Here is a 16,201-nt window from a genome sequence, read left to right on the forward strand (position 1 = left end):
CGAAGGAGAGTTGTTATCCAGAAGGAACAAGTTCAAGATTGGCTAAACTTCAAGCTCAATAAATGGACAAAAATTGTAACGATTGGTGTGGATAGATCTAGTTGTTTGATTCAAAATGCATGTCATAATCACCAGAATCAGTTTCCACATTCAGATAAGTTTTTTTTTTGTTTTAAAAAAGAGATGATTATTGTCTTTTTTATTTTTGTTTTATTTTAATTTATGATTTTTGTGTCCTTGTCATCAAACGAAAATTTTGTTGTCTTGTATGAGTTTTTGAGTCAAATTCACGTCAGGTGTAGTGAGAAAGAATTTCAAACTTGCTATCAACTTCTTCAATGGCAAAAAGCAATACAAAGGGTCGACGTACAAGGACAACATTTCAAGGTATAATAAAGTATTCAATATGATTGTGATTTGACTATTTTTGACTCATTGAAAGATAAAGGGTGTATGGAATGTTAAATTTTGAGATATTATCCAAGAGAAATGTGTTTTGAGTTGAGAATCTCAGTAGTCAGAATTTTGGGTCAGAAGTGTGACAAGTCAATGGATATCTATGAAGGATTGGAAAAGGATTTGAGCATATCAAGTGCAAGAATGGTCAATTCAAGAGCCAAATACCACAAACCAACCACCACGTATTTTTAAAACTCACAATTTGTCTTTGTTTTGTTTGAAACAGAAACAGAAAGTTTTAAAATAAAGGATGCAATTTCATACTTCTGTCAATGCAAGAGTCATGATTACAACATACGATGCTGGATCTCAGTTATGGAACATATTTGAAAAATCAGAAATTTGTAAGTCCAGGAGCCCGCCTGAAGAACAGGGTGAAGAAAAAGAAAGTCCATGAGCCCTCCTGAAGAATAAGGTGAAGAAATTTGTAAGTCCAAGAGCCTGCCTAAAGAATAGGGTGAAGAAAAAAAAAGTTCAGGAGTCCTCCTGAAGAACAGGGTGATGAAATTGTAAGTCCAGGAGCCCTCCTGAAGAATAGAGTGAAGAAATTATAAGTCCAGGAACCCACCATAATAATAGGGTGAAGAAAAAGGAAGTCCAGGAGCCCGTCTGAAGAACAGGGTGAAGAAAAAAGAAAGTCCAGGAGCTCGCCTGATGGACAGGGTGAAGAAAAAAGAAAGTCCAGGAGCCCGGCTAAAGAACAGGGTGAAGAAATTGTAAGTGCAAGAAGTCTACTACTGCCATATCTACTGAGATCAAATTTGTTTGCCCCATCAATCGACGCAATCACAATTTTGGTGCTTTGGATGGATCCCAATATTTCACTATTTTGGAGATGACAAAAAGGAGAAAATCCCAAATTTTGGCAGTAACTGCAACCCCTGGGGGCAACTTTACATCTATTTTATTAGATGAATCGTCTGAAACTGGCTGTAACTTTGGAGAATTTGAAAACTTAATGAATTCTCCAACTTCAACGAAAGTCAACACCTTCATGATTTATGCAATTGACTTGGACGAGAAGTTTACAATGACGGAGCATACCATTGAAGCCTTAAAGAAGTCCGTTGATGATAAAGATTATCAAATCACCCGACTTATGGGCAAGTTAGATCTCTACAATCCCGGAGAATCAAATTATAATCTAACATCGCGAGAAAAATTTGATGGTGAATCTCTCATCAAGACAAGTGACAATTACTGCGATGATCGATCCACTTCAGTGTCTACTCTAACAGTTCAACAACTGCAAGATATGATTGCAAACACCATCAAGGCACAATATGGAGGTCCGTCACAAAGTTTTGTAGGATACTCAAAATAGTATTCTAAGTGAATCGAGGGCTTACCAATGCCAATTGTATATCAACCGCCAAAGTTTCAACAATTTGATAGAAAGGGAAATCCAAGGCAACACATCGCTCATTTTGTTGAGACTTGTAGCAGTGCTGGTACACATGGCGATTTTATTGTCAAGAAATTTGTTCGCTTATTGAAAGGCAATGCTTTTGATTAGTACACAGACTTGGAGTCTGGATCAATTGATTGTTGGGAGCAACTAGAAAGTCAGATTCTAAATCATTTATACAGTATCCGTCGTATGGTCAGCATGATGGAGTTGATAAACACAAGACAAAGTAAAGATAAGCCTGTACTGGATTACATAAATCGCTGGTGCACATTGAGCTTTTATTGCAAGGGTCAACTTTCTAAAACTTCCACGGTTGAAGTTTGCATTCAAGGGATGCGTTGGGGCCTTGTGTATATCCTCCAAGGAATTAAACCTCAAAATTTTGAAGAATTAGCTACGCGCGCTCATGACATAGAGCTAAGTATTGCAAGTCATAGTATGACATCACTTGTTTTTGATCCTAGGAAGGAAGTCACAAAATTCGAAGACTCATCTGAAAACCAAATTGGGGAATTTATGACGACAATTGTGAGTTTTATGAAGTCCCCTACAAGACAAAAGTTAAAAGAGGAAGCTCCAAAGCAACAAATGCGAGAGGTGAAAAATCAACCAACCTTGAAAGAGTTACAAGAAAGGGTATATCCTTTTCCCGACTCTGATGTTCCTGAAATTCTTGACGAGTTATTAGCCAAAGAAGTCATTGAACTTCCTAAGTCAAAGCGACCCGAAGAATCAAACAAAGTCGATCCTAAATACTGCAAATTTCACCGCATTGTTGGTCATCACACCACAAAATGCTTCATCTTGAAGGAGAAAATCATGGCATTAATGTAAGAGGGAAGGATCATCATTGATGAAGGCGTCAGTTGATGCAAATCATGTTAGCGCCAAACTGCACCATATGAAAGGTTCAATTTCAAAAACTCTACAAGCCATGCGCTTTGTGGAATCACCAAAAGTTGTAGAAATCATTATGCTACAATTTGGGAGCTTTGACCCCTTTGGGGTTCCAGTCTTGAAGAAAACAACGGGAAAATCCATGCAAAATAGCTTCTCCAATAGCAAGAAGGGTGATACTTGGACATCGATCACTTGCAAAAGAAGAAAATGTGAAAGGACTTCTAAACTCCAACTTTCAAAAGTCGACACAAGATCAAGGGCAAATCTGCTTCAACCAATGAGGACAATAAATACCAAACTGAAGTGCAAAAATACTCTATTACAAAGGGTTGGAAGGAAAGTTATATTACAAGAATTCCTCCCCAAAATGCTCCTCGATGCACGAGCCTAAACTGCAAGTCAAGACGCTCCTCGATGCACGAGCCTAAACTACAAGTCAAAACACTCCTTAAGGCACGAGCCTAAACTGTATATCACTCCTGGCCCGTATGAGTCTAAACTGTGAATGTCTCTCTCTAAAAAAAAAAAGAAAGGAAAAGTATGAAGCTTGAATGCATATTTGGAGTCCTTTGAAGATGTCGTCTTAAAGCAAAAGGATTCTTCATTATCTCCCAAGCAATAAAGTCTTCTCGATAAGAAAAAGACTTGTGGTACTTTGAATATTGCTCTAGTCTAGCCTTCAACATATTGTGGATGTGATGCGGCCCAAAACTTGAAGTAAATGATGAAATTCATGAAGTATCCAAAATCTGAGGAGAAATAGAATATCACAAGATTTAGGCTTCAACTTTGGAAAAGTACTTGAGAAAATATAAAGATTATATGCTGATATATTTTACTCTTAACTTAGATCTGTGAGTCTACTTTCAAATTCAAAAAACAAAACCTGATTCCGATACTTCCACGTCAAGATATGGAATTTATCGTGACGCTGCGCAAAGCTGAAATAACCAACAAACCAAGATTAGAAGGCTGTTTTTGGAGCAATATCTGGGATGATTCGGACGTAACCTAATTGTGGTTTCTGCGTGAGACGTAGCTATGCGAGTATACTTTCCAATGCAAAAAACGAAACCTGATTCCGATACTTCCACGTCAAGATATGTAATTTATCGCGACGCTGCGCAAAGCTGAAATAACCAGCGAACCAAGATTAGAAGGTTATTTTTGGAGCAATATCTGGGACGATTCAGATGCAATCTAATTGTGGTTTCCACGTGAGACGTAGCTCTATGAATCTACTTTCCAATGCAAAAAATGAAACCTGATTTTGATACTTTCACATAAAGATATGAAATTTATCGTGACGCTGCGCAAAACTGAAATAACCAGCGAACCAAGATTAGAAGGCTGTTTTTGGAGCAATATCTGGGATGATTCGGATGCAATCTGATTGCGATTCCCACGTAAGACGTAGCTCTACGAGTTTAGTTTCTAACGTGGAAAAAAAACCGACTCCTGATTTCAATACTCCTACATCAAAATACGGAATTTATCATGACGCTGCGCAAAACTGATAAAATAGGACATTGAATTCCATTTTTTATGAATCAAACAACTCATATTTTTGTTCTCCCATCGGAGAATAAATATTTTTGTGGACGTGTCCTAGTACTTGCTCACCAAAGTCAGAAAAGGCTATTCCCTGTGTCAATATTATCAAGCTGGATGGCACCATGTACGTGCTCCTTGAAAAAAATGGGATGCTCTCACTCGAAGCCTCTTTATCGCCGAGCCCCACGGATGAGATACACCATATGCTTGCTTTGCAACGATGGACTTCAGACACTCAGAACTTCATCATCACAAGGTCGCAAGAATGACACCAAGTACATCCTCACTGAAGCTAAAATGGAAAACTTTCAGCGTCGTCAAGGATAAAATCAGATCATTCCAAGTCACTTTCTTATCAAGCAGTAAGGAAGTAGTGCACTAAATGGTTCAACAGCAATCATGTCGACTTTTTTAGTCTGACATAAAGACCATTTGTATAAATCTGCACAAAAAAATGAAGATGTAACACATCTACAGTGTTGACCGGATGAAGCTTCTCGGTTCTATGCGGATTGATGCCAACTACGTGGAACTTTAATCTGGCGATAAGTGTCGGTACCAAACGCACGATGCTTCAATTTGACATGATCAACATTGGGAGAAACAAATACCTTTGAAATCACGAGAATGAAAACACATTCATGAGTACTTCAAGTCTCGCCGTCAAGTTTCGGCAAGCCTACACGTCGACCAACCTTGAAGTAGGGGGCATCTGTGGACACATAAAATTTATTGGATCAAATTCATATAAAATTTAAATTTGATCCATATTTTATTGGGTTTAAACTTATTTTGGGCTAAAAAAAATAATAAGCCTATTGTATTCCTCATCAAGGTCTACCTCACTTTGAAGCCCAAACTCATCAAGTGACGTGACATCCCAGTCAAATTCAAGACCAATGAGACGCTGCCACATGTAAAAATAATGTGGAAATCTCATTCAAATTCAACAACCAGTCAAAAGGCGCCAAGTGGCAAAGTGACTTGTTTTGGCCAATCACAAGCAACTAGCCCTACCCCTACAACTATAAATAGGGGAGTAACATAACATTCTAAAATGAAGAAAAGAAAAAGGAGGACATTCTGCAAGCATTGGAGGAAGCTTGTGCATTGACTACACAGCTCTTCAATGAATTGACTAACGGAGTTCTGCCCGGAGATCAACTCGACACGAAGAAGTGCTGTCAGACAATTCCTGGAGATCCAAACACATTTCTAGGAGGCTCAAATCATCCTACATTCGAGAATCACGCTGCAAAGGTCCGAGAATCACGGAAAAAACTTAGGAGAGAAGAATCGAGAGAATAACGGAATTGTACCCGCAAAATTACTTTAAATAAAATTATTCTTTTTGTTTATTTTATTTTTACTTGCATTTAATATTCAGCGTTAACGAAAATTTGTTGCGAACAGTCACCTGTAACTGGTTTACACCTATTAAGACTTGTTATGAGAGCTTTTTGATTTTGGTAACTAACGATTCTCGGCTGCTCTCCTATAATGTTAGGACAAAGAAGACGAGGCTTCTTGAATTTCGTCATCCGGGCCTAAGGAGTAGTGGCCCAGACGTTGGTGGTTGTGGAATTTATTATTATAATGAGAGCTTAGTAACGATTAAACGACAAGAAAGTAGTGAGCTTGATCTGAGTGGCTGTTTGACGAAAATGGTGGCCGAATATTAATTTTCAGTAAGAAACTTAAAATTATTGGATAATTTTCATGTTATTTTTATTTACGGTTGATTCTTCCAACTTATTTAGGTGCAATATGAGATTATGGTGGAATATTGTATGTATACTTTAAGCTCACACTCCTATATTTTCATTATGGTTTGTTTGATGCTATTGTTGTTTAGAGAACTACTGTGTTATTTCTCTTTAGCCAGAGATTTATCAAAACAGGTTCTACCCACAAAGAAATGGGTAAAATTTAAAGCCTTTGATATTTGGGGCCTAAATCAATTATTTTAGTCGCTCCTGTGAAGCTTCCCTGCTCTTGTGCATTAGTGCTCGTAATGCAACGACATCTTCTGAAAATGATAGTGTGAATTTGATGCAATGCGACCATTATTACTCCTTTATTGATTAAGATTGTTTTTTAATCCAACAAATTTGTTAGCTTGTATATTACAGATTAAGGGTGTCATTGAAGAGTTGCTCACAATTATTTACACCTAATCTTCTGGAAGTAATATGCAGATTCAAAGGTATAAGCAGAGGTAGTTCCCTGTATTTGATTTTCCAACACAGATTGAGACACCAAACGTTTTTCCTAAGCTCATAGAAACCCAGAGTGGATACCTTATATGCAGCTTCGCGTCAAATCTCAAAAAACTGACAGTAGATTTGCTCATACAAAACAAATTACGGAGGTTTTAAACCCCTGTAAAATAACCGCCGCAAATTGTTTGTGACGGCTCATATTGTGGGGTTTTTGGAAACCACCGGAATTACATTTTGCTGGGGTTTTAAACCCCGCAAACCGTAAAATTAACCCCTGCAATGTGACCCCTTTTTGTAGTGATATATGTGTGTGTGTGTTAGAAGAGGAGGTCCAATCTACTAAAAAGGTCTTGCAAAAATGAGGTCTCTTGGGAGGAAATTGGCATCCCAATTGACAATCTGAAATATGACTATTTTTCCGCTAGCATCAAATAGTAACCATGTTATAACTTTACAAACCTTGTTAAATGTTCTTGTTATATTGTTTGTTGCAGGTCTGCTAACTTCAGGAATCCATGACCGGCATCTGCATACAGGCTATTGAGTGCATCACTGCAGCGGCATAAATTCAACAAACTTCGTTCTCCAAGCTGCACTTTTTTAGTTGTTCTTTTTTTCCTTTTTGCTTTAAGTGTCTTGTTGTATGCAAAGTAAGAGCAATTTAAGTTGTATTACACTTCTGTTAGCAGTGTCTAATGAATCTAGTCTTCCAATTTCAACATGATGTCCATTGGTTCAACAAATCCTTGTACTACATCTTCTGTTAGCAGTGTACTCAACTTCGATTCTTGTTGAAATTAAATAAACATCTAAATTTTATGCTATTTCATCTATTAAATCAAAGAAAATAACCAACCGGAAGGACATTTTCAGTTATTAATGAAAAGCTGATGAACAATATCACATTGCGATAATTTCAGTTTCACCTGAGGAATACACTTTGTACAGTTTTAGACCAATAACTACTAAAAACTGATGTTGCTTTCTTAGATATAGCATTTGTTTCTACATCCAAAACATCTCATTCCGTGATGAAGAGATTGAAACCAGAGTTGTGATAATCTTCAACAGGTGATGGAGAGCTTGAAACCAGAGTTGTGATAATCTTCAACAGATTCATTGCTATAATGTATCTCAATTAACTGTAAAGAGCAGTTGTCTCCGAAACATGGAGGTATCTCCTCAAGCAATTGGCATTCAAATGGAAGAGCAGTTGTCTCCGAAACATGGAGGTATCTCCTCAAGCAATTGGCATTCAAATGGATACAAGCGTCGAAGGTTAGGAAATACATCATTTGCCACAGTCCACTCTTCAAAGTAACAGTTGGATATTCTCAAGACATTGATTTGAGAGAACTCGTCAGCGCTGATTCATAAATTACATGCCCATTTCCTTGTTAATTATCTTCTCCTACGGAAGACAACGTAGTTTTGGAAGCATATAAGCTGGATACAGAGTTCATGAAAGTAGTAAAATGGTCAACAATCAACTATCAAATAAATAGACTTTTGTCCACATTGAACTACATCAGAAGTTGCAAAAGCCTATACATTATACAGCTACAAGACTACAGTCACTCAATACTGAATTAAACTCTACATAATAGTACATAAAATTCCTAGAATCACAAGTAAATGTTGGATGAGCAGTTGCGATATCAACAACCTATACAATATGTTAATTCTCTACCACATCCAAGTTTGAGGTTAGACACAACATTGAAAATGAGTGAGGTCGTCATGTACTAGAATCAATCTCTGGCGACCTTGCAACATAAATATACGTCAAAATATCAGCTTTTTGCATAATCCCTTGTGTATTCTTTTAAACCGATTTGCGGGCTTCATAGGAGCACCAGGGCACGTATCAGCAACTCCACTACGATGAGGTGCAAAGGTAGGTGTCTTGTATCCATCAGAATCTGAAAGTTGAGTTGAGGCTTTCGAATGAAGATCCTCTTTCTGTTTTGCGGTAATAACTTCCAGAAGAGAATTGTACAACAATTCAAATAACATCTTATCCCCAGACACGGTTCCTACATTATCTGACTGATTAACATTTCCATTGAAATTCAAAATCTCCTCAAAATTTAGCTGATGTGTCACTTTGGCTTGTGAATCTGTAAAATATTTTTTACATTGTGGGGCAAGCATGAGTTCATCTGGTCCAGTAGCAAATGGATCAAACCCCTTTGGAGTCCGTGGACTTCCTTCATTTGAAGGAACCAGGTCACCAAAAAGTTGAGACTTAAAGCAATGAGTACTGTGAAGAGAAGATGAAGAAACTGGTGAACAGCAGCCATCTACGTGGTTGCCACCTTCTCGGATGGAATCAGGAGTGATTGGATCTAGAGGATCAGATGGCTTTGTTGGCAATTCAGGCAACCGCTTCGGAGACTGATAACACCCCTTCAATTTCTTAACAATGGAGTACTGAGACAAACTTTCTCCCTTATTCTCATCACAAATGACATCAGTGTCCATTATTATTCCTGAACTATTCACTAATAAACATCAGAGTTTTGATATGCAAAATATGCTACAACGAAACCAAAGTGCAAGCAAGGAAAGGATAAACTGGAGGATTTAGCAATTTATCTGTCACAACGTAAACGAACAAGCAACCACTTCAAATCCCATATAACTTCTTATCACATAGCCCAAAGTGTTAACAACACACATGTATAGAATCTTTGCAAGTTCCCCAAGTCTTTGATTAAAACCAAACCCCCACTGCTAGCAACCAATAGAAAAATGTAGTCTTTTTTGTTGAGTCCATCATTGTTCCCTCTTAATTCCGGCTAGCAATCAATCGAAAAAGCTTTTTATTTGTTATTTTATTTTGACCATTTTAGCAGAGGCGAACCTACATTGAGTGTAGGGGGTGCACGTGCACCCGCTAGCCTCGAGAAAAACTCTGTATATATAGTTCGTATATCTATATATATATCAGGATGTTATGTTAAATATATGTCGTGCACCCACAGAAACAATTGATTTGGCTGGTGAGATGGTTGGGGTTGCCACTTGAACGTTGCTCTTTTTGCCTGATTGCTCAGGATCGAATCCCAACAACAACGTTTCCTTATTTGCTCCTTTTTCCATTTACACCTTTTCTTTTTTCTTTTATGTATTCTGGATATTATTGACCTATTTTTTTATTTTATTTCAAAATACAAGTTTCTCTCCAACTTCAAAAGGTAGATATTCTTCCTATCTTATAGGGTATAATATTTATTTTCTTTAATCGTTTGATCATTGAGTTATTTTTTATTTAAAAAATTAGCAATTTAAAGTTCGAGCTAGGTTTAAATCGAACGTTACCCATTGCAACCATCTGGTAAACAAATCTCTCGAATTTCATATTTTTCAAAAACTTTCTATTATTGTTCAAAATATGAAAGTGCGTTGAATTTAAATACGGTGAATAACACACTTTTGTCATATTAAATCTAATTAATGATATTCAATAATCTTAAAATTTTGCTTATAAAATACTATAATTAACAAGTTTTCAAAGAACTGTATGTCGAACTTTGACACAATTAATTACTATATTTAAATATAGATGTGCACCCGTCAAGTTTAAATTCTGGGTTCGCCTCTGCATTTTAGCAGGTTGGGGAGAAAAGACTTAGCAAAATTCCAGAGTTGGAAGTACAATGGGCGGGGCCATTTGGGTGGTCAAATAGGCGAAAGGGAGTGAACGGAGTGTTTTCGGACCAAAACTGAGTGCTATAGCACACAGTTCCGGGATGGGCCTGGTCCTGTGGGCTGAAAATCGATCGGAGCGTGCCAGGGAGGCTGGGGAGCGGCCTAGTGTGGGCCGCTTGGGTGGGCGGGGTCATTTGGGTGGTCAACCGAGCGAAACGGCACAACGGGCGTGTTGAGCCAAAATAGTGTGCTATAGCCCACTGTTCCGCAGGTGGGCCCGGGGTCGAGGGTGTTGAAGCTAATATAAGGAGCACAACAAAAGCTAACCAGATAATCCACAGAAACTGGGAGTGATCCTTGAAGAAACCTGGGGCATGTCCGGCCCGCCGGCCCTAACCAAGAATAAATTGTTTTAATTTAACCTACCAACATTTTGAGATTTTTGCAACAATCTAGGAGAGGGAATAAAGCTACAAGGACAAAACCCTAAATCAAGGGAGTTGGAGAAACTAATCGAAGAGAAGAAGTAGCACACAAAAGAAAGAGTAGCCTACTAAAGATAGATTGAAGGGAAGTAGAAATGGGTAACGGGGAAGCATAATGTATTGATTGAAAGGAAAAAGGAAACAATGCAGATATTATCTATCAGTTTTACCTCAGAAGTTACAGCAACCAAAGTTCCACAGAAACCGACAGCCGCACAATTCTAACCGGAGCTTCCAATGCTGGTCCTTACTCCTTGGGTTAGTAAACTAAAAAGAATATTCCCCTCCCTTTCATTTTAGTTAGCTTTATTGACTTTGACATGAATAAAAAAGCATAGTTTGCGAAATTAATTTTATTAATAAATATTTATTATTTTAAATTTAATTATTATTATTATTATTATTATTTTATATATCTATTTAATATTTATGGATTATTTTGATGTAATGGAAAAGAAGCAATAATTTTAGAATAAAGTTATAATACCCTTAATTCATCCTCTGGTAACAAAATTGAGATAAGTTATTCCTACATATTGAGTAGTGTGATTGTATAAATTGTAATACGAATATATATTACAGATTAATATAATTAAATTAATTATTTAATTTCAGATAAATATAGATTTAATTAAAATTCAATTTTTATTAGGCTAGTCTATTAGTTTGGGTTACAAATAATGACCTCATTTTGCTAATCTTAATATGTCATCATAAGTCAAGTGAAGGAGTCAATAGAATTATGTCACATGTCAAAATGATACAACATGCCTATTGAAATTAAAGGTCCAATCAAATGTCATCATGACACTGAAATTTGATTGGCCAAAAGAAGTTGATATTCACCATGACTCTTTCCTGCCTACGCCTATAAATAGGAGCTCATAATTCAGAAAAGAAGGTAAGAACTCTAACAAGAAGTAATAGAGAGCTTATGGATCAAACGTCACAATTTCTCTATAAAGTTCAAACATTTAAATCCAATTCTTTAAGATTCAAGATCAAGACCACAAGATTTAAGAACCCTTGAATTCAAGTACAAGTCAATATTAAATCCATCAAATTCACAAATCAAGTTCAAATTCAAGATAAGCTCGATGCCTTGAATTTATATTTGAAAAAGCAAGTACAAGTCAAGATTAAATCCATCAAATTCACAAATCAAGTTCAAATTCAAGATCAAGCTTGAAGCCTTGAATTTATATTTGAAAAAGCAAATCAAAGAATTAATAAAGATTGTAACACTCACATATTGAAATCAATAAAATGATTGATACAAATTTTTTTCTTGTCTCGACTATTATTTTTTCAAGTCAAAATTTTATTGTCTAACAAATGACACGCCTAGTGGGGCAATCTCTACCTTTCATCTCAACTTTTTTGACATCAAAGTTCAAGAATGCTGAAATGACTTTCAAAAAGGTTGATTCTCAATCAACTGTCTCCAAGGCTGTTGATTCAATTCTCTGCTGAAGTAGAAAATATCCTTACTGTTACTTTTGGAAGCTTTGGAGTTGTCAATATAATGAGAAAGGCTGGCATGCTAGGACAACAAACACATCAGGTATAGTCCAAACCAACTCTAATTTTTGGATCTTCAACTCCAAAAGGAGCGAAGTCCTAGGCAAGTGCTTTAGAAGAAGGGAGCAATGTGGTAGAGACACTTAAGAAAACTTTAGCTCTATTTGAGCACTCTAGTTCAAAATATTTTAGCATAAATTAAAGAATGATGGTCGTTCAACCAACACGTCATCTCCACTTACACCATGTAAGCTGAGCACTTTGAAGATCAATTTATGCAATAGTCCATGTTACTGTCCACCATTTCTAGTGATCATGCAAGCAATGGTAACTGACGCCTCATCAATGGAGGAGCAACTTGCAAATATGACAAAGACAATTAAGGGTAAAATCAATTGGAGTGTTTTGTATTGTATTATGTATTACGAGTCGGGTCGGGTTAAAGAATTATATATATATTTTTAATTATTAAGAAAATCAACCACATGTGGTCGGTTTTCAAAAATAATTACAGAAAACCGACCACATGTGGTCGATTTGTGGGAATATTTTTAAAAATCGACCACATGTGGTCGGTTTTCGTAATAATTAAAAAAATATTATTTTTGAAATTAAAGTTTAATAAATTACAATTAATAAATTACAAAAATAAGTTAATAAATTAAAATTATTTTTTAATAAATTAAAATTTTAATAAATTCTATAATATTTATAACAACATTCAATTAATTTAATACAATTCGTATATATATATAAATACACAGTACATACACTATGTATCGGACCGGGACAACATCCAATTAATTTAATACAATTCGTATATATATAAAAATCAGATAAGTAGTTATTTTATTATCATATTAACACAAGTAGTATATTTCCTCAATCGTATAATAATAATATCAATGAATTTTAATTTGCAAATTACGATAAATTTTTAGTTAATTAGTTTTTAAATACGATATTATATATATACCTCGTAATACTAGTCTTACGTTATTACAACTTCAACAACATATGCGTGTCTACATTGACCCAAAATAGTATATCTACTTCCTCAATAGTATGATATATATCAACGTATCATTCAAACTATTTTGATATATAAATTCAGTTATCTAGCTTTCGATTACTATATATGTCACTACACGAGATATACGTATATATACATATACTCAATTGTCTATCAGCTTTCACATACGTACTATAAACATCACATACACGATTCTACTACCCTATAATAAGATACAACGTATTTCACAAATACTCAGATGAATTATAGATTACATTATCTAATGTCATTAATATACCTTCATTGTATAATATGTATATACTATATATATATACACCTATACATACACATACATATTCACACTATCGACTATATCAAGTTCTAAATACGTACTATATATATCACATACGTACACAAGTATATTATCCAATAATATAATGCGATGTGTTTCTTATACATACTCAGATGAGCGATCTATTAATTATATTTGATTAGCTTAATATACTAGATTTTGACTACATCATTCATCAATCGATCACTACATGATATATATATATATATATATCATTATCTCAATGGTATGATATATATATACACATATTCATTATACAAAGATTATGTATGTTTAACGTCATTCAACGTATATACAAAGGAAAATATTTGTTTTATCTATTGAAACATAAGTAAAAGATAAAGATTATGTTTAACGTAATTTATTTATTTTATTTGAAATATTTTTTAGTATAATTTTTTCACAAAATTTAAGAATGATTGATTTTTATTATTATTATACTGGTTCTCAACTACGTGTGATCAGTGTAATTTAAAAAAATTATATATATAATTTTTTTTAATGAAAATAATATATATATTTGATTACATATATATAATTAGTTGTTAATAAAAATTATTTACTTTTTAAGTTTTTTAAGTTCAAAAACCGACCACAAGTGTTCATTTTTTTAAAATTTTTATTTTTATATGGTCGATTTTTTAAAAATATATATATATATTTTTTTAATTTAAAACCGACCACTAGTGGTCAGTTTTTTTAAAATAAATTATTGGGAGTTTTTCAATTTTTTTAGTAGTGTATGAAATTGTTGGGGTTCACTGATAATGACTGGGTTGGGTTACAAGATGACATGAAAAGTACTTTCGGATATTGTTTCAGTTTAGGATCAGGTGTCATTTGTTGGTGCACAAAGAAGCAGGGGTCTGTGGCTTATGAATCAACTGCTGAAGCAGAGTACGTTGTTGCCTCAGGTGCTGTTAATCAAGCTTTATGATTGAGAAAATTTTTGAGCGACTTGACGTTTCAGCCAGGTAAAACACCAGAAATCCTTTGTGATAACAAGTCTATAGTTGCTATGGTAGAAAATTCGGTCTTTTATGGAAAGACTAAACACATTAAAATCAAATATCATTTCATTAGAGAAGTTGAAAGGGAGAATGAAGTTTAGATTCTGCATTGTTGTGGTGAAGATCAACTTGTTGATATTTTTACAAAAGCATTACAGAAACAGAGATTTGAGCTTCTTAGAGCTAAGCTTGAAGTAACCAACAACACTTGCATCAAGGAGGAGTGATGAAGGGTACTTATTTTGTGTGATACTAACTGCTGTCAACTTGGCATCTTGGTCTTGATATTTTGTTGTAATCTTTAGATTATTTTGTTGTAAGTTCTAGATTTTTTTAGAAGTTAGTTGTAGTGTATGGTGGTGCTTTATTTAAGCACAACATAAGGAGATATGTTTTCAGATTTTGAGGAATATTTTCAGACCACTTATGTGTTACTCCTATATATTTGATGTATGAATGAAAAATTACTGCACTACTTCTCAGTTTTTTCTCTCTTTTTCATGTTTTTTTTTTTTTTTTTTAAGTTTCCCAAGATATCCCCAGCCCGACAGGCCGAGAACTAATCCTCCGGGGATTTGAGCTCCATGTTTGTTTCTTTTTCTCTCCTTCAAATACACTTTGTACAGTTTTACACCAATAAATACTAAAAAGTAATATTGCTTTCTTAGATTTAGTATTTGTTTCTACATCCAAAACATCTCATTCTGTGATGGAGAGCTCGAAACCAGAGTTGTGATAATCTTCAACTTGTGTTTCCCGGGTATCCTTGCTGATTATTCAACAGATTCATTGTTATAATGTATCTCAATTAATTGTAAGGTTGAATACACTCCACGCTCCCCAAACCCCTCTCTCCATCAAATTGTTGCTACAAGACATAATTAGACAACTTATAACTATAATTTTTCTAATTAAACTCAACTGTAACTCATTTAAGAAAGTTCTTCTAGAATTTATTACTGTTAAAATTAGTAAGAATTTATCCAAATAATTTTCTTCTTTATTAAGGAATTACTTAGTGTCACTCATCAATTCATCCTAAAAAGAGTTGCTTACAAATTGCTCACGTATCCTTCATCACTCATCTATTAAGTTGTAATCCAAGTAAACTTACCACATAAATCCAATTTCTAACTTAGCTATATTATATGCCCAACTTTTATACAATTTCCAAATATAACTTTTATTTCAAAATATTTGAAGATTACTTGCCCGAAGTTACTTTCAAACTTAAATTGTTTGACTCTTAGGAATTAAGTAAAACATAGACTCCTCTATCCAAGCTTAATTGTATAGAACTTTGTGCAGTCTTCCTTCATTCTGCACAAAGCAAAGCGATTTACTGAAGTTTAAAGGTACATCTTTTTTCATTAATTAAATTCACATCTTATTTCATTAGATCTGTGATCTCTGCTTCTTTTTTTTTTTTTTTCTTTTGAAGAAGAAGATCAATTTCATTTATATCTTAATATGATTTCTTGTGAATCCATTGAACAGTTGATTAAGTTTGAGACCAAATGTATTTAGAATGATTTCTATTAGGCCGGTTTTTGATTCCTTGTGTGCTTTACTTTGCTTTCCGAAGGAGAAGTGGATTTTTGCAACTTGACATACCAGAATA

General features: G+C 34.7%; 1 protein-coding gene and 2 long non-coding RNA genes across 7 annotated transcripts; 2 read left to right on the plus strand and 1 right to left on the minus strand.

The window, feature by feature from the left end:
• The first annotated feature begins 5,197 nt into the window (after positions 1–5,197).
• LOC107848515 lies at positions 5,198–7,370 on the plus strand. The gene is made up of 3 exons (XR_001668054.2): positions 5,198–6,012; positions 6,443–6,542; positions 7,041–7,370. It is a non-coding gene; the product is annotated as an uncharacterized LOC107848515 (long non-coding RNA).
• A 652-nt stretch (positions 7,371–8,022) lies between these two features.
• Positions 8,023–10,994, minus strand: LOC107848493. 5 transcript variants are annotated; one of them, XM_016693268.2, is made up of 3 exons: positions 10,856–10,937; positions 10,528–10,592; positions 8,023–9,038 (listed from the first exon to the last, which is right to left on the minus strand). In XM_016693268.2, the coding sequence occupies exons 2-3, from the start codon at positions 10,574–10,576 to the stop codon at positions 8,332–8,334; spliced, it is 756 nt and encodes a 251-aa protein (XP_016548754.1). In that variant the 5' UTR covers positions 10,577–10,592; positions 10,856–10,937; the 3' UTR covers positions 8,023–8,331. The 5 variants fall into 5 exon arrangements, with proteins under 5 accessions (XP_016548754.1, XP_016548758.1, XP_016548756.1 ...); XM_016693272.2 differs by having other exon boundaries at positions 8,023–9,043; positions 10,856–10,913; XM_016693270.2 differs by lacking the exon at positions 10,528–10,592 and having other exon boundaries at positions 8,023–9,043; positions 10,856–10,994.
• Positions 10,810–15,055, plus strand: LOC124888645. Its single transcript, XR_007047195.1, has 2 exons — positions 10,810–10,943; positions 14,393–15,055. It is a non-coding gene; the product is annotated as an uncharacterized LOC124888645 (long non-coding RNA).
• The last annotated feature ends 1,146 nt before the right edge of the window (positions 15,056–16,201 follow it).

The sequence above is a fragment of the Capsicum annuum genome, chromosome 11 (genome assembly GCF_002878395.1).
Source record: "Capsicum annuum cultivar UCD-10X-F1 chromosome 11, UCD10Xv1.1, whole genome shotgun sequence".
NCBI classification, from domain to species: domain Eukaryota; kingdom Viridiplantae; phylum Streptophyta; class Magnoliopsida; order Solanales; family Solanaceae; genus Capsicum; species Capsicum annuum.

Bases quoted from the DNA above. Each gene is read 5' to 3' on its own strand.
- LOC107848493 (XM_016693268.2), bottom strand. From the start codon at position 10,576: ATGCCCCAGGTTTCTTCAAGGATCACTCCCAGTTTCTGTGGATTATCT. The intron at 9,039-10,527 runs GTTAGCTTTTGT...TGAATAGTTCAG, and splicing joins CAGTTTCTGTGGATTATCTG to GAATAATAATGGACACTGAT.